The 18,573-nt window shown below is 42.5% G+C and overlaps 1 protein-coding gene across 7 annotated transcripts; it reads right to left on the reverse strand.

Moving 5' to 3' along the window:
• Window positions 1–2,310: 2,310 nt before the first annotated feature.
• LOC109774404 (ASI1-immunoprecipitated protein 1) lies at window positions 2,311–18,260 on the reverse strand. Of its 7 annotated transcripts, none has more exons than XR_012181205.1 (5): window positions 18,054–18,260; window positions 17,652–17,693; window positions 16,977–17,470; window positions 15,989–16,210; window positions 2,311–2,718 (listed from the first exon to the last, which is right to left on the reverse strand). XR_012181205.1 is itself a non-coding variant. In XM_020333146.4 (4 exons), the coding sequence occupies exons 2-4, from the start codon at window positions 17,677–17,679 to the stop codon at window positions 16,497–16,499; spliced, it is 675 nt and encodes a 224-aa protein (XP_020188735.1). In that variant the 5' UTR covers window positions 17,680–17,693; window positions 18,054–18,255; the 3' UTR covers window positions 16,245–16,496. The 7 variants fall into 7 exon arrangements, 5 of the variants coding, with proteins under 5 accessions (XP_020188735.1, XP_020188711.1, XP_045083253.1 ...); XR_002235547.4 differs by having other exon boundaries at window positions 17,566–17,693; window positions 18,054–18,249; XM_020333146.4 differs by lacking the exons at window positions 2,311–2,718; window positions 15,989–16,210 and adding an exon at window positions 16,245–16,649 and having other exon boundaries at window positions 18,054–18,255.
• Window positions 18,261–18,573: the final 313 nt, after the last annotated feature.

Consider the following 18,573-nt stretch of genomic DNA (forward strand, 5'->3'; position numbering starts at 1 on the left):
CTGGTTTTGATAAACACCATGGGGCGTTTTACTGGAATGCAGCGGACAATCGTCGCAAATATCGCTTCGTCAAATGGAAATTGATGTGTAGGCCCAAAAACCTTGGGGGGTTAGGAATTCTTAATACTTCTATCATAAATCAATGCTTGATGATTAAATGGTGGTGGAAGATTATGAGCGCTGAGGATCAACCCCTTTGGTTGTCGATCCTTAAGGCTAAATATTTTCCATCCTCGAGCCCGATGTTTGCTCTGCCGCGTGGTGGCTCTCAGTTCTGGAAGTCTCTGGTCAAAGTTAGACCTGTTTTTCAATCTTTTGTTAAGTTTGTTGTTGGGGACGGATCCTCGATTAGGTTTTGGCTTGATTGGTGGTGTGGAGATTCACCTCTCTCGGTGACCTTCCCTACCCTTTTCTCTTACTGCTCTGATCCTAATATTTCTATTGCGAAGCTAGCGTCCCAGGGGTGGAACCTGGCCTTTCGCCGCTCTCTGTCGCCTGTAGAGTTTGAAGATTGGCAACGTCTTACTGCCCTCTTCCCTACGCTCTCGACGGTCAGGGATTCAGTGCTTTTGCCGCTTTTTGCCTCTGGGCGTTTTTCTGTTAAATCTCTTTATTCTAAGCTCGTTGGTGGCACGCTTACCAATCGTTTTTCCCAAATTTGGAAGGCCCGTATTCCCCCTAAGATTAAAATTTTCTTGTGGCAAGCTTTCCGAGGCCGATTGCCCTCGGCTGATCAAATTCGTAAGAGAAATGGGCCGGGCTCCCAGTTTTGTGCCCTTTGCGGTGATGTGGAAGACTCGGAACATATCTTTTTTCATTGTTACCTGACTAAGCTTATTTGGAGTTGCGTGCGGGACTGGCTTCGTGTCTCTTGGGCCCCTGCCTCCTTTGCCGAGTTGCGCAGCTTGGCTTCCAACCTCTCCGGTGTATCTAGGCGCATCTTTTGGGTGGGCTTGGGGGCTTTATGCTGGTCCCTGTGGACAACTAGGAACAAATTTACTATCGAGCACGTGTTTCCGGCTAAACCGGCTGACTGCTTATTTAAATCGTGTGCTTTCCTGCAGCAGTGGAAATCATTGACTAAGGTCGACGACCAAGAGGCGCTCTCTATGCTGATCTACAAAATCCGGACGACGGCGTCTTAGTTATGCAGACAAGAGCAGGATGCTTAAGTGCTTCTTTTGGGCCGGATGCTTTAGCTTTAGTTGGATCTTTCTCTTCCGGCCTGCGTGTCGTGTACTGGCGAGGGAGCCATGTACCTGACTTTATCCTCCATCGTCTTGCCCATCGTTGGGGCTTGGGTGTGTTTGATACTTATCTGTGTTGCTGTTGCTACCTGCCTTATAGCTTTATTTATAAAGTTGGGCGTATGCCATTTCTCTAAAAAGAAATGCTAGATTATGTATTATGTTTGCAAAGCAAGATTGGAGCCTACAAGTAAATGTTATTAAAAGATGTACTGAAAGATCCAGGCTTTTAGGGATCGAAAATATATAATAGAACACCTGCACCCAGGCCCTCCCTATCTAGCCATCCATTCTGCGCATCGCGATTCATGCAAACACATTTCTCTTTTTTGTTTCTCTCCCATAAAACATGTCTTGAAGTTCAAACCTTTGCAGCGTGGCAAAGTTTTCTATCTAGAATCTAGGATAAACTTTCAGAATTTTTTGTCAAACCTAAAAAATCATTTTTTGTATATTTATGTTTGACAAAAAATTCTGAAAGTTTATCCTAGATTCTAGATAGAAAACTTTGCCACGCTGCAAAGGTTTGAACTTCAAGACATGTTTTCTATGTGAGAGAAGCAAAAAAGAGAAAATTTCATATAGAAAGTTAGTTGTGTTGCATAGATCTTAAAGCAATATTGAACAGCCAGGATAGCAGGGCCCGGGTGCAGATGTTCTAAAAATCCGTCCTTTTAGGGATCATTTCATGCACTGATGCTGTCTCCACTTAGACTAGAACAGATGATTAAAAAGGCAAAAGGGAAAAAATCACTTCTGTTGCTTATATATCCAAAGAAAAACAACCACATGGGAGTGACAGTGTGGAGATTTGATGAACGAATTACCTGTACTTTCTGTTTGGAATGCTCTTGAATTAACTATATCAGGATCAGGCTGGAAACATGGCACTTCTAATGTTGTGTTGCCAATATTCCATAAAACCGCTGTGATACTGAGTCCATTCCTGGGATCAAGACTTCCCTCATGTTTGAATCAGGACCAACGTATATCTCAAGCTAGCCACAAAACTGCAGACATGACTACACCATGGCACGAACACGCCTGATATGCGAGTTTCACGTGATACATGCGACAATATAAGACATCATTGCATTATCTTGATGCGATGTTAAACTGACATCATACAAAGGTTACATCATAATCTAAGCTGTCACACTAAGGAACCACTTTTACACAAAAGATGCAGCTGGCCACACGTAGAGCGCGACTACATCAAACTAGTCGATGGTTGTCACTATCACACATTTCTATGAGTGGAATGAAACTAGCTTGCACTGGGAACTACAATCTCTGAAGCCATTGCATAGATTGACAAAAATGATTAGCCATCGAACAAGTTGACCCTATAATGGCCAGTGAGATTCTTGATGGCCCCGTTTTCCATGATGCTCTCAAGCATGTCGTACTTGTAGTAGTTGGCATCAAGCATTATCTGCTGCCGAGTCGCCAGCTCCTCCTCCAGTATATTCTGAGGGAAGAAAAAAAATCAATGAACTATGACTCGGAATACAAGTTACAACTTACAACCAAGGCTCAAAGCAGCTGTATTTTTTTAAAAGAACAACATCGTCAACAAAATCCACAAAATGTTGTGTACAATGTAGGAAGGTTCCATCCAAATGGTGCAAGCATGATAAATTGATAATGAATGCTAAAAATACATGTTGACATCTCTGGTTGAAATTACATACGCCCTATTAGGTTCTATGTTCTGCATTCCAGAGCAATAGTTTGTTCCTAACTTCCTATAAGTAGATAAGACCAGTCATAAATCAACTACTTCACCCTTTGTTGAAAAATCAACTACTTCACCTTGACGAGCGCCATATTTTCTGCCAAACAAAAGTACAAAAGGCAAGGATAAGTGAACGAGACTACTAGCGTTGAAGTTCCATTGTTTCTTTACATTTTCACTTTATCCATATTTCATTGTTCATGAGTATGGGAGTCATCAGGAGAAAGCAATGGAGTGCACTGATGATGACTTGTACCAATCATCAATATTCCCCTTTTCTTACAAAAACTTAGATATTTGATATTCTTCATCAGTGAGAGTGCCACACGGATAGAGAGAGACAAAAATGCATCATCATCGATCTCATGTGGAATGGTCTAGCAGTGATCATGGAGGGAGGAATGAGATTCAGTCAATGCACTCAAATGATGTGGTGGCATGTTCTGCTCTCATGCGATGATAAAGACTCATTGTTTCTATCTTCCTTGGCCACTAAGGATCTCCCAATAATTTTATCAAACCTTTTGCTGACCTTCTCACAAATCTAGTTGTCAGTTATCAATTATCACACATCCTCCATCTAGCTTCTCTGCTCATCACTCTTTTCTTTAATTTCCACCTTAATATGCAATAATACAAAGCTTCATGTTTCACTGATGTACCCACTATATCTACACTATCTAAAATATCCCTACTATAATACTTTAATTGTTGTCAGTCTCATGGATCTATTATGAAAGTGTGCTTCTAATATTTGGGAACTAGCGTGTTACAAATTGCTCGGAGTAATTTTCATCCTTACAATGAGCACCCTAATTTTTTTCTGTTAATGGTTATAATTTGATACACATAAAGCAACACTGTCAGTTCCTTGTTGCAACATGTCATGTTGGTTCACTGAAACAACATAGTACTATTGTACTGGCAGTAATGCACAAGACATGATCATAGCAGCATTTAGTGGTGACCAGCTTTTTGCAATGAGGGCAGTAGGTTCCAACTTCCAACTTTCCAAGGAACGACAGACCACTTGCTTGCATCTGAGATTGCAATCTGTAATTTCCTTGGCTTGATAGGCCAACAAATAATAGTAATATTACTAATAGTAAACATGAGAAATAATAGTTGTATTACTAATGACAAACATGAAGAATAGAATAAGATATGCAAGACATACGCTATATATGATGCATTTAGACTTCAGCTCGACAAAGGAGCTTGGTGCCAAGGAACATCTTTGAGTGTCCAGTATCACAAGGTGTCTCCTTAAAACCAAGGCAAAATATTCGCTTCATCTATTAATGAAGGGGAAGAGGGTTTCCCGGTTAATTATCGGAAAAATGGGTTAAAACCATCACAAACTTGAACAACAAAGGCAACTAAGCAGCAACCCTAAAGCCAATTATGCATGCCCCAAACGAAGAGTTGTTGTTCTGGAGCTGAAGCTATAGTCCGTTATCTTCTCTGCAAAGCTCGATCTGTTGTCCATTTTAGGAGATCTCTTTTGGAATTGCAACCGCAATCAGTGAGCGCATCATAAGTAGACTTGTTCATGAGGAGATCACGAGTATAAAATGACATGCTTTATACGTTAAACTTTTCACTTGTTTCTGCCTTTCCTGGATCATGACATCTCCAGTGACTCTGATCAATGTGCAACATTGTACCACCTACTCTTCTGAATCCGCCACCTACATCTCCTCCCTTCTTGATTATTTCCATCCCTATTATATAAACTAGAAGTGTGAAAGAGAAGAAGGGTAGAAAGGGCCAGAGGCAGACAAGTAAAAGAGACTAGTAGCATTGGAGTTCACATTATTTCTTTACATTTTCACTTTCTCAATTTTATTGTCCATGAGTATGGGAGGCATCAGGAGAAAGCATTGCAGTACATATATCTGGTTCTGTATGCAATCATCCATATCATCCTTTTCTTCCAAAAACTTAGCTGCTTGATATTCTTCAGCTAAGACATAAACTTAGAACTATATGCGCAATTGTGCATTCGACGCCACTTTATATATATATATATGAAGCTTCTTAAGTTACTCCGGTGCTCTCACTTCTTCTTCTTCCAGGGGTGCTAGGCAGACAAGCACCCACGAGAAAGACAGTTTGACTCAAGGTTGGTCAAGAAAAAGCTAGCAAAATGTTAGCAGTTAGCATTGTACTAGGTCAGATGCTGGAAAATACGAAGGAGAACCTGGGTACAAGCGCACCCTATATGCAAAAAAAATAGTAATTCAAAAAATTCCGAATCTTTTTTGGTGTCAAGCATGATCAAATATTGTAGTCATATAAAAAGATTCGTCAGAGAATGACCTTCCTTGTATCCTGGGTAGAAGATTCGGCAAAGAACGCTATATACAAGTACTATACATGCTATATTGTCGTCATAAACTTGTCTTTTTTGCCCTGAAGTCAATAGGAATCATTTCTTGTCGAAACTTTTCATACGAGTAAAATACCTGATCATGTTTGATTCCAAAAGAGATTTGAAATTGTTTGAACCTTTTTTCAATTACTAAAAAAATTGGCTCATATAGGGTGCGTGGGTACCCAAGAGCACCAAATTCCCATCCGTCAGATGCTATCTTACGTTCACAAGAAGCTCAGGCTACAAACTACTTCGCTGCTCGAAGTAACATGGAAACTCATGAAATTTGCAACTAAGCAAGTTATGGTAGGCATTGGGATAAAGAAAGGAAGCACAATTCATGGACGATGTAAACAACCATCCATGCTATCTCCCTTTCTTCAAGAAATTTAGTACGTTAGTACATGCTCATGAGCCAGAAAAAACACTTAGAACTATATGAGCAAGTCAGCATTCAACACCACTTTATACATATGAAGCTCCTTGACTTGCTCCTGCGCTCTCACTACTTTCAGGTATCTTAGACAGACAATCAGCCACATTAGAGACAGAATTTCAGGCCTGGCCATGAATTTTGTCAGTCATTGTTGTTCTAGAAACCTGGATATCCCATTCTATCACCATATAGTGGGTTTAGTAAAGTATACGTGAGAGTCATGCATCATTAAAAATTGATGTCATGTAGAATACTGCCTCTATCAGAAGCTTCAGAGTTCGGATACAGATATATACCGTTTACTTAATCAGACAATTGAGTTGACAATTGGCTATATGGATCAAGTCAAAAACATGCAGCTTGATGTGGTAGTAATATATTGAAGTGACATTCAGAGAAATGTCATCTGAACTGACACCGTGTGAAATCAGAATGACAGTGTGAGGTGAGAGAATTGCAAGTATCCGAACATGTATAAGTGTATGGAAGAGAATTGCAAGTATCCGAACATGTATAAGTGTATGGAAGAGAATTGCTAGTATTAATTGTTGCAGTTCTGTTTTTGTGTTATCATTCAAAGAAGTTGAAGGCTGGTGAGAGGAGTTGATCAGTTCTTGATCAGTATCTGTTGGAGCAGAAAGTTATGGTGCACTCACGTGACTGGGCGCAGGTGGAGAGCACCTGAGAAGAAGAAAACGAGAGACAGAGCCAGAGCCAGAACCAGAGAACCCCCTTCAAAACTCCAATGAAAAGTTGAAGTTACTGTGCATGGAAATTAACCAATGCATGGGTGTATATAGGTGGGTAGATATACTGATAGGAACACAAGAAAGAATAAATGAGAGGGAGGTGAGACATGTCAAAAACTTGCTTCACATGGCTTCCTTCTTTATTTACTTCTTCCTACCATTTCTTCCTCAGATTGTCCGGTCAGTAAGCCTAACTCTCCTTCCTTGTCCTCTGCTCCAAGATTTGCAAGCATGGCGCTTGTAATGCTGTGTTGCCATTGTTCCATAAAAGCGCCATGATAACGAGTCCATTCATGGGATCACAAAACTTCCTCCTGCTTGAATTAACAACACATCTTCAGGACCGACAAATATCCCAAGCTACACTGTGGACCGGCAAATGGAGGGCAGTAGGTTCCAAATTCCAAGGAACGACAGATCAGTTACAATCAGCAATCTATAATTTCCTTGGCCTGGTTAGGTCAACAAATAATAGTACTATTATTACTAATGATAAACATGAGGAATAATAGTAGTATTACTAATGACAAACATGAGGAATAGGATATGTGGACTTACGCTATATATGATGCATTTAGACTTCAGCACGACAAAGGAGCCCGATGCCAAGGAATAGCATCTTTGAGTGTACAGTATCACAAGGTGTTTTTTTTAAACAGAGACAAAATATTTGCCTCGTTTATTAATTAAGGAGAAGAGAGTTGCGCAGTTAATTAGCGGAAAATCGGGCAAAAACGTTACAAACTTGACCACGAATGGCAACCAAGCAGCAACCCTAAAAGCAAGCGTGCAAGCCCCAAACAAAGAGTTGTTGTTCTGGAGCTGATGCTATAGTCTGTCGTCTTCTGTGCAAAAAGCTTGATCTATTGTCCATTTTAGGATATCTTCTCTGGGAAATTGCAACTGCAATAGTGAGCACATCACTTGTTTGCGAGGAGGTCATGAATATGAAATGACATTCTTTATATGTTAAACTTTTCGCTTGTTTCTGCCTTTCTTGAATCATGACATCTTCGGCGACTCTTTTCAATGCGCGACATTGTACCACCCACTCTTCTCAATCAACCACCTACCTCTCCTCCCTTCTTGATTACTTCCATCCATATATATAAACTAGAAGTGTGAAAGAGAAGAAGGGTAGAAAGGGCCAAATGCGGACAAGTGAAACTGTGAAAAAGACTAGTAGCATATTGGAGTTCACATTGTTTCTTTACATTTTCACTTTCTCAATTCCGTTGCCCACATATGAGTATGGGAGGCACCAGGACAAAGCAATGCAGCACACCGATGTCGATATGTAAGCAATCATCCATATTGTCCTTTTCTTCCAGAAACATGGATGCTTGGTATTCTTCAGCTAAGACATGAACTTAGAACTATATGCACAATTAAGCATTCGACGCCACTTTATATATATGCGCAAATTGACAATTCAACAGGTGGCCGTGCCTCCCATGGCAGATTGAGAGATGGAGCAGGACAGAACGAGGTGCTTAGAGCATCTCCAATAGATGGTCCAAAAGTTAGTTATTTTTATATTTGGACCATCTATTGAAGATGCTCTTACTCTGCAATTGACAACCTGAGACGGCCATTGGACGCCATAGGTAGATGAGGTCGGTCAGAGCAGGCTGGCCAAAGGAGATGGGCGGCGGAGATAGAGGTGTCGGTGCTCAGTCAGCACTTCGGCGGCGAGGTGTGTCGTGTGCGTGTGAAATCCAAGTGGACACGATGGTGGAAGATAAAGTACACAATTATGTATGTCTTTTTTTTAGAAAAGAAGGATGACCCTCGGCCGCTGCATTGCATCTAGGAGATGTATGCAACCACTTTATTAATTATTCACAAAACTCTTACAAAGTAATACATCAATATGTCTGAATTCGTCATCTTGACAACATCTGTCGCTACCCCTATCCATTGATGAAAGGGTGCAGAAAGTGTGAATCGAATACCCAGACTTCTCATCTAGTCTAACATCTAAAGCCGAAGGCCCCGACCAAGCCACATACCGGGTCTGGGGCACAAACCGGTCAGACGCACTCATAGGTCGTTGTCGCTGTCTTCCATCAATCTATCTTCAGAGCAGGTACTGACACATCGACCTTGCCAGGCCTGCCATCGAATGGCCCCATGGCGCCAGACAGCGCCTCCTCTCTACGCGCGTTTATCATCACGCATCCGTCGTCGAGACTTTGCTGTGCCTCGCCGCCGAGACTCCACGCCGTCGATGCTTCATAGGGAACGCCGCTACACCGCAGATGCCGTTCACTGGTCCCTCGAGCCTATGCACACCTCCAAGAATGACGCCCTCAAGAGGGGTACGACACATGAGCGTCGCCGTCATCAGATCGACTGATTTAGGGTTTCCCCCGGAGGTAGCGGATAGGGGTCTAGAGCTTCTCCACGACGATGCCTTCAAGAAGGGGACGATGTAGAAAAACACCGCCATCGCCGACCTTGGCTACGTGCCAAGAGTAGGGTTTTCACCCGGATCCGCTCAAGGACCCTCCATCCAGCATCGTGTGCAGTGGATCGCCACCGATCACTGCCGCCGCACATGGAGCAAGCCGCACCGGCCGGATCAGATCTGACCGGAGACCAGGCCCACCATGCCACCGCCTTCCCTAGAGCCATCTGGACTTCGCCGGAGGGCGCCTCGGGCGGCAGCGAGGAGAGGAGGTGCGACTGGGGAGGAAGATGTGTCCATGGGAGGTGGCAGCGGAGGAGGGATCCGGCGTTGGGTGGCGGCGGTGGCGCTAGATCGAGGCTCGCGTGAGTGCGAGTCGCCTGTCCTGGAAATAACAGAGTGTCACAATTACGTATGTCTAGACCATACATTTAGGTTGTATAAAACACTTCTGCTTCAGAACCCTAACGAGTGTCACAATTACGTATGTCTAGACCATACATTTAGGTTGTATAAAACACTTCTGCTTCAGAACACCCCCCCCCCCCCTCCCCCAAAAAAAAGTCAACAATGGAGAATAGAACATACCTCTTGAACTTAGAGGGTATGATGGTCAAGTTAAAAGCTAAAGAGTTTATTAATGTACACAATTTATACACATAGACCGGCCTAAGGGTTTTTAGGTTGTCGGTACACGAAAACTTAGAACTATATGAGCAATTCAGCATTCAACGCCACTTCTACGCAATCGCTTCTTTCAGGTATCTTAGACAGACAATCACCCACATTAGACACAGCAGAATAGAACCTCCCCAACCAGAACATAATATGCACTACAATATCATTAGATCCGAGGACACCATACCTTTGCGATAAGCCTAATGTGCGTAGGTGCTCCAGCCGCTCCTGGGTTTGATTTAGATCCTGACAGTTATCAGGTGGCGGAATGGAGAACAAACTGCAGAAAGTTACTAGTATGCATGTACGAGGCAGCCTGTGAACTTTGGTCGATTGCTGACAAGCTCACATATCAGTTAACGTAATTTGCTAGTTGGCTGCAAGCTGCACATCAGCACCTGGAATAAAGCTAGCCAGCACTAGAGTTTCAGGCCTGGCCATGAATTTTGTCAGTCATTGTTGTTCTACAAACCAGGATATCCTATTCTATCACCATATAGTTGGTCTAGTAAAGTATACATGAGAGTCGTGCATCAATAAAAAAATGATGTCATGTAGAATACTAGAGAAGCTTCAGAGTTCAGATACAGATATATAGTACTGTTCACTTGATCAGACAATTGAGTTGACAATTTGCTATACTCTATCATCAGCATACAGTTTTGGATTAGAAGAACACTTCGGATCTTTGAGTGAGTATCAGGTGTTTTCCTTCTATTGTTGTTCTGGAGCTGATGCAATACTTTATCATCAGCATGGAGTTTTGGATTAGAAGAACACTTCCGATCTTTGAGTGAGTATCAGGTGTTTTCTTTCTATTGTTGTTCTGGAGCTGATGCTATACTTTTATCATATTCTCTGTAAAGCTCGATATGTTGTCCATTTTAGAAGATCTGTTGAGAAATTGTTATTGCAGTTAGTAAGGAGGCCATGAGTACAAACTACAAAATGACACTCTTTATAAAGCTCGATATATACTATTATTTTTGCTTTTTCTGTCCTTCCTGAATCATGACATCTTCAGTGACTCTGATCAAAGCACAACAATGCACCACTTACTCTACTGAATGGACCAACTACCTCTCCACCCTTCTTGATTCTTTACATCCCCGGTATATAAACTTGAAAGTGTGAAACAAAAGAAAGGGCATAGAAAGGGCCAAATGCAAGGGTAAGTGAAAGAGACCAGTAGCATTGGAGTCTCCATTGTTTCTTCGCATTTTCACTCTCCCGGTTTTATGTCCATGAGCATGGGAGGCGTCAGGAGAAAGCAGTGCAGGACAACCCCTGGAAAATGTAAGAGATCACCCATGTTGTCCTTTCTTCCAGAAATTTAGTATGTTGCATATGAGGCCACTTTATATATATGAGGCTCCTTGACTTGCTCATGCGCACTCACTTCTTACAGGGATGTTAGACAAACAATCACCCACATGAGGGGCCGCAGAAACAAACCTGCCCAACAAAAACTTAACTTGCGAGACAATTCCACTGGATCTGAGGCAATCCCACCTTTGGGACAAACCTCGGGTCTGTAGCTGTACAAAACCCTTCTGTTGTGCTGTGAATTTGATTTAGATCCTGACAGTTACCAGGTGGCGCAAGTTTTGTTTAGGCTGATGCAACACTTGGAGAACAAAATGCAGAGAGTTACCAAGTAGTAGTACAGCTGTGGACTTCCTACCGTTGTACTGGTCAAGTTCCTATCATGTTTGTCAGACCTACATGTCCTTGTGATCTCCCACGTCCCACTGACTTCATCAAACTTTTGCGAACCCTCTCACAAATCTAGCTGTCAGTAATCACCCTTCCTCATTCTAGCTTCTCTGCTCATCACTCTTTTCTTTAATTTCCTCAATATGCCAAGCTTCATGTTTCACTGATGTACCCACTATATCAGGGATCAATTATGAAGGTGGGCTTAGTCTTTGAATATTGGGAACTAATGTGCTACAAATTACTCAATATCCAGGCTTGGTTAGGAACTTAGGCCAACAAATAATAGTAGTAGTAGTAGTGACAAACATGAGGAACCGGATATGCAGACTTACTAAGTTGGTCTACACCTGCACAAATGCTAGAATATGTATCATGGTTGCATAGCAAGATTAGAGCCTACAGGTAAATGTTATTGAAAGGTGTACTGAAAGATCCAGGCTTTTAGGGGCCATTTCATGCACTGATGCTGTCTCCACTGACACCGAAATAGATGATTAAATGGCAGTGGGGGAAAACAATAACTTTTGTTATCTATATATCAAAAGAAAAACAACCACATGGGAGTGACAGCGTAGAGATTTGATGAATCAATTACGTGTACTTTCTCTTTTATCAGGAGAAGATCAGGCTACACAAATAACTATATCATGGATTGCTCTCGAACTAACCCTTAATGACACTGGGAGTGCAAATTAGCATCAGAAGCGTTAGTGCAGAAGTGCTCAGCCAAGAAATGTGGGAGCCACTGAAAATGAGCCAGTTGTTGTGGCACGATCACACTGATTGCTTCCTGAAACAATGGAATGTACAAGAGACAGAGACAGTAATAGATTGAAGTGCCATTCAGAGAAGGGTCATGTAAACCGACGCAATGTGAAATCAGAATGATAACATATGAAAGATAATACTAGTATGATTGCTGCAGTTTTGTTTTTGAGTTATCATTCAATAAAGTTGGGGGGCAGTGAGAGGAATTGACCAGTTGATCAGTATTTATTGGAGCAGAAAGTGATGGTGTAGCCAGGTGAATGGGAGCAGGTAAAGAGTACCTGAGAAGAAGCAAACGAGAGCCAGAGCCAAAAGCAGAGCACCCGCTCCTCTCCATTGGGACCTTACCCATTATCCCTTGCAAATTCGAATGCGACGACAACAACGGAAAGTTGAAGTATTGTGCATGGAAATTAACCACGAATGGGTGTATATAGGTAGGTAGATATATTGATAAGAACACAAGAAATAAAACGTGAGAAGGAGGTGAGCCCAGTCATGCTGGCCATGGAAAAAACTTGCTTCCTTCTTTGATTGCTTCTTCCAATCATTTCTTCCTCAGATTCTTCAGTTAGCAAGCCTGGCTCTCCTTCCTTGTCCTCTGTGCATCTTCTTAATTTAGATTTGATATTGTTGTGGCACAATATTTCTCTGGTGGATAAGGCTATTAAGTCCACATTGGCCTCATGGAGAAGTCTAACTTCACCGAACCTTATACTTTTGTCAGAACCAAAGCTATGCGAAAATTGGTCTAGTGCTCAATGCAATTTGCATTTTTTAAACTGTTGTGCGCACAAGGATGGGACGCATCCAGGTATAAAAATATACCAGTCTATTCAGGTTAGTGATGAATTAATGAAACATGCAAGTGTTCAGACTGTAGACGTTATATATGATGATGCACTTAGACTTTAGCTCAACAAAGGAAACCCCACATGCCTAACTCTTCTTGGCTTAGGATTTTTCATTTCCGAAGAATAGTAAAATATGTGGATGCCAATGCCAAGGAATAGCACATTTGAGGGACATGGAGTTTGTACACCCGAGCTCAAATGCACCCTCATGAATAGTATAATAAAAAAACTAGTAAAAAATAAAAAAAACTGAATTTTCTTGGCAAGAAATATGATTGAATTTTCTACATACGTGCAAATTTTCACGAAGGAAAAGCATTTGAAATGCTCGGGACAAGAAAAAAATTGATGTTCCAAAAAGACTATTTTTGAAAGTACGACTATTTTTGAAAGTATTTCTGAGTGCTGATTTTGTTTTTTTTTCTCAAACTTCCACGAATGTCATTTCATTAAGAAAACTTGAACGCGGGAAGAAAACTAAGCAATGTTGTAAAAAATCAGAATTATTTTTAAATTCTTTCTATTTATTTTGGATTTTACTGTTCATAGCCGAAGCATTTGAGCTAGGAATTAAAAGAACACTTTCAATCTTCGAGTTTCTAGAACCAAGAGGTATTTTCTTTCTACTGTTGTTCTTGAGTTGATGCTATACTCTTATCATCTTCTCTGTAAAGCTCGATATGTTGTCCATTTTAGGAGATCTTTTGGTAATTTGTAATTCCAGTTGGTGAGCGCATCATAAGTAGCAGTGTTCAAGAAAGCGTTTTTAAGCGTCGCTTAAGCGCGCTTAAGCGCTGAGCGGTAGCTAAACGCTCGCTTTTGGCCTAGGCGCAACTTTTAGCGTTTGAGCGGAAAACAGCATGATTTAGCAATCGGTTAAGCGCTAAGCGCTGGCTGAGCGTTCGCTGCGCGCGCTTAAGCGACAGAAAAGCGTAGAAGGCGGGCCCAAAGGTCAGACGGGAGCTGAAATAGCCCACAGGCGGGAGGGGAAAAAGGGGGGTATATAAGGCCTGGCCCAAAAGAGGCCTGTTCGGCTAGGGTTACTGGGTTTCCAGGAGGGGAAAGAAGAGAGCATTGTGGCGGCTGCTTCTGCTCTGCATCCAGCGGCGGCTCCTCTGGCGTTCTTCCTCCTCCTCAGCAGCTATGAGGAGGCCATGAGTATAAAAGGACACTCTTTACACATTAATTTTTGCTTGTTTTCTGTCCTTGAATCATGACAGCTTCAGTGACACTGATCAATGCGCAACAATATACCACCGACTGTAATCGACCACCTGCCACTCCCTCCTTCCTGATTCTTTCCATCCCCATTATATAAACTTGAAAGTGTGAAACAAAAAGGGCATAGAAAGGGCCAAAGGCAAGGGTAAGTGATAGATACTAGTGGCACCGGAGTGTCCATTGTTTCTTTGCATTTTCTAATTCCCGGTTTCTATGTCCATAAGCATGGGAGGCATCAGGAGAAAGCAATGCAGGACAACCTAAAGAAAACGTAAGCGACCATCCATGTTATCCTTTCTTCCAGAAATTTAGTATGTTGCATACTCCAGGGCAAGAGAAGAAAAAGGCTAGAAAGACTTCAAACTATATGAGCAATTCAGCATTCGGCGCCACTTTATATATATGAGGCTGCTTAACTTACTCCTATCTTAATCACTTATTTCAGGGATGTTAGACAGACAATCACCCATATGAGAAACAACGGGACTAAACCTGCCCAACACAAACTTAACACCCGCAACGATTCCACAGGATCTAGGGCCATCCTACCTTTGAGACAAGCTCGAGGGCGGTAGCTGCTCAGGGCGCCCCTGCTGTGTTGCGAATTTGATTTAGATCCTAGCAGTTACCAGGTGGCGCAAGTTTTTCTTAGGCTGATGCAACCAGTGGAGAACAAACAGAGCAGAACGACCAAATAGTAGTACACATGTACAAAGGTAGCCTGTGGACTTCCTACTGTTATACACTTGTACTGATCAAGTTGATGTGTTCTTCATGTGTACATGTCCTTTGGGATCTCCCAGTGACTTCATCAAAACTTTTTGCTGACCCCCTCACAAATCTAGCTGTCAGTTATCACCCATCCTCGTTCTAGCTTCTCAGCTCATTACTCTTTTCTTTTTTTTCCTCTTTAATATGCAAAGCTTCATGTTTCGCTGATGTACCCACTAATCACTATATCTAGTTATCTATACTATCTAAAATATCCCTACGATGATACTTTAATTGGTGTCAATCTCAGGGGATCAATTATGAATGTGTGCTTCATCTTTGAATATTGGGAACTAATGTGCTATGAATCACTCGAAGTAATTTTCACCCTTACAAATATCACCCTAAATATACTTCTTTTTAAATTCTGCTTATTACAATTTGGTACATATAGTGCAAAATGTTGTGTCGGTTCACCGAATCAGCATAGTGGTACTACTGTACTTGTTGTATAGAGCAGTATTCCACCAATTCCTTGTTGCAAAATGACCTCTGGGTTCACTGAATCAAGATATAGTACCACTGTACTTGCAATAACATGGACAGGATCATAACAACATTTAGTGGTGACCAGCTGTTGGCAAATGGAGGATTGTAGTTTCCAACTTCCAAGGACAACAGACCACTACATGCATTTGGCTTCCATAAAACTAATGATACAGAGATTGCAATCTATAATTGGCTTGGCTTGGTCAGACCAACAAATAATAGTAGTAGTACTAGTGACAAACATGAGGAATGGGGTACGCAGACTTATTGAGTTAGTTTAGACCAGCAGAAATGCTAGATTATGTGTTATGTTTGCAAAGCAAGACTGGAGCCTACAGGTAAATGTTATTAAAAGGTATACTGAAAGATCCAGGCTTTTAGGAATCATTTCATGCACTGATACTGTCTCTACTTAGACCATAACAGATGATTAAAAAGGCAGAAGGGAAAAAAATCACTTCTGTTGTTCATATATCCAAAGAAAAACAACCACATGGGAGTGACAATGTAGAGATTTGATTAACTAATTACCTGTACTTTCTGTTTGGATTGCTCTTGAATTAACTATACCAGGGTCAGGTTGGAAACATGGCACTTGTAATGCTGTGTTGCCAATATTCCATAAAATCGCCATGATAATGAGTCCATTCCTGGGATCAAAACTTCCCTCCTGCTTGAATATAATCAGGACCGACATATATCTCAAGCTACCCACAAGACTGCAGACAAGACTACACCATGGCACCGACACCCCTGATATGGAAGTTTCACATAATACACGACAGAATATCAGACATCATTGCATTATCTTGATACGACGTTAAACTGACATGATACGAATTACGTCATAATCTAAGCTGTCACACTACATAAGGAACCACTTTTACACAGAAGAAGGCGCAGTTGGGCACAAGTAGAGTGCGGTTGAATCACACTAGTCGATGGGTTGTCACTATCGCACATTTTTACGAGTGGAATGGAACTAGCTTGCACCAGGGACTGCAATCTCTGAAGCCATTTCATAGACTGTCAAAAATGATCAGCCGTCGAACAAGTTGACCCTATAATGGCCAGCAAGGTTCTTGACGGTCCCGTTTTGCACGATGTTCTCAAGCAAGTCGTATTTGTAGTAGTTGGCGTCAAGCATTATCTGCTGCTGAGCCGCCAGCTCCTTCTCCTCCTCCAGTATATTCTGAAGGAAGAAAAGAAAGCTCAATGAGCCACGGCTCCTCAAAATACAAGTTGCAACCAAGAAGGATCATAGCAACTGAATCGTGTTTTAAAGAACAGCAAGATCATGGTCAAAATCCACAAAGTGATGTGTATAATGTAGGTAAGCTCCATCCAAATGGTGCAAGCATGAAAATGAATGCTAAAAATATATGTTGACATCTCTGGTCGCGATTGCATACGCCCTATTATTTAGGTCCTATATTCTACTACATTCCAGAGGAGCAATAGTTTGTTCCTATAATAAGTACAATAATAGAGATGAGTCATAAATCAACTAGTACTTCACCTTGATAAGCGCCATGTTCTCTGCTTCCTGCCTCTTTGCAAGGCTCTTCAGTTTACTCATCCCATCATACTCCGGATCTCCTTGTTTCAGCCAAAGGAACTCCATCTTCGAGCCGGGCGGGCTCGGACGATCAGGAAACATTTCGGGCCTTGCCAAGCTGGCCCGGACAGGCCTGGGCATTCCGCCGATTATGAAGGGGAAGTCTCGCATCAAGTCCACAGCAGACCTGGCCTGCGACTCGTCGTCCAATTCCACCAGCGCGGCGGCAGGGATGTCGTACGGGATCGTGTAGTTCTCAACGAACTCCACGCTGACAACATGAGCACACTGAGAAAGAGCCGCTCGGATAACCTGCCGAGTGACCACAGGGGAGAGGTGGTCGATGTATATCGTCCTCTTGACCCTCGCCTCGAAATCGGCATACTCCTTCTCAGCATGCTCTCCCATCATACCCTCGGCATGTTCGTTGGGATTCGCCATGGGGGCGCCGAGGCCTGCAAGGCAGTAAATTGCAATGGTGGCTTAAAATGGCTGAGATTTCACTGTATAAGCACAGCAGACATTGTGCAGGAGCATCTACAGGTTTTACATTTACAATAAACAGCGCCGAAACTGGAAAACATAACTAACAACAGTGGATTGCTGTTTATGAGAGCGCCGAGGTTCCTATCATACTCTCAACATGTACGTCGGGATTCGCCATGGGAGCGCCGAGCCCTGCAAGGCAGTAAGTTGCAACAGTGGCTTAAAATGGCTGAGATTTCACTGCGGGAGCGCAGCAAATGTTGTGCAAGAGCATCTGCAGGTTTTACATTCATAATGAACAGCGCCGAAACTGAAAAAACATAACAACTAACAACAGTGGATTGCTGTTTATGCCTGAATCGGGTCCTGGGGTAGGAAGATGGGGGTTCAGTTCAGGAACTAGGGTTTAAGGCACCTCATCGCAAGGTAAGCTGCGGCTGGCCCAGGGGCGGCAGGGGAGTGAAATCGGGGGCGGGTCTAGATCGGAGAACGTGAGGATCCGTCGGATTTAGCTGAGGGCATGGCCATGGCTGGACGAGAACAGCATCGTACCTCGAATCCAGAGACTGCGGACGGGCGGGCGGGCGGAGACGGCAGGGGCGCGGCGAGGAGGAACGGGGACGGCGACGGCGGCGACGCGGGTGGGCGGAGGGGAGGAGACTGAAGCGTCGGCGGAACGGAACGGAGACTCGCGGGCGGCTCAGGCGAGGAAGAGTAAATGGTGGTACGGGAACGGGACGGTGGGGAGTGCGAACGTTAGGTAGGAAATTTATATGATCAAGCAATATCAAAGAACTAGTAACAGCATCTAAAAAAAACTAGTATAACAGACCATTCATATTCTTCAAAATAGCAAGAAGTTAGATGATTTGTACCGGGTAATTTTGAAAATATCATGTAGTACGGCGGCTTCGTGCGTCCATAATTTTTAAAAACTGCATACTATATATATATATATATATCAATGATTTCATAATTTCCGTAAAAGAATGAGAAAAATTCATAGTTTGATTACAGCTCATCTTTCATCTTTCTCCTCTCACTTACCGGTGCTTTGCGTCTTCTCTATTGC

The sequence above is a fragment of the Aegilops tauschii genome, chromosome 4, assembly GCF_002575655.3.
Source record: "Aegilops tauschii subsp. strangulata cultivar AL8/78 chromosome 4, Aet v6.0, whole genome shotgun sequence".
Classification (NCBI taxonomy): Eukaryota; Viridiplantae; Streptophyta; class Magnoliopsida; order Poales; family Poaceae; genus Aegilops; species Aegilops tauschii.

Excerpts from the sequence above, each read along its gene's own strand:
- LOC109774404 (XM_020333122.4), bottom strand. The coding sequence starts at position 17,599 with ATGTTTTCCAGTTTCGGCGCTGTTTATTGTAAAT. Across the intron at positions 17,471-17,565 it reads CGGCGCTGTTTATTGTAAAT|GCCTCGGCGCCCCCATGGCG; the intron begins GTAAAACCTGTA and ends ACTGCCTTGCAG. Across the intron at positions 16,650-16,976 it reads AGAACATGGCGCTTATCAAG|AATATACTGGAGGAGGAGAA; the intron begins GTGAAGTACTAG and ends TTCTTCCTTCAG.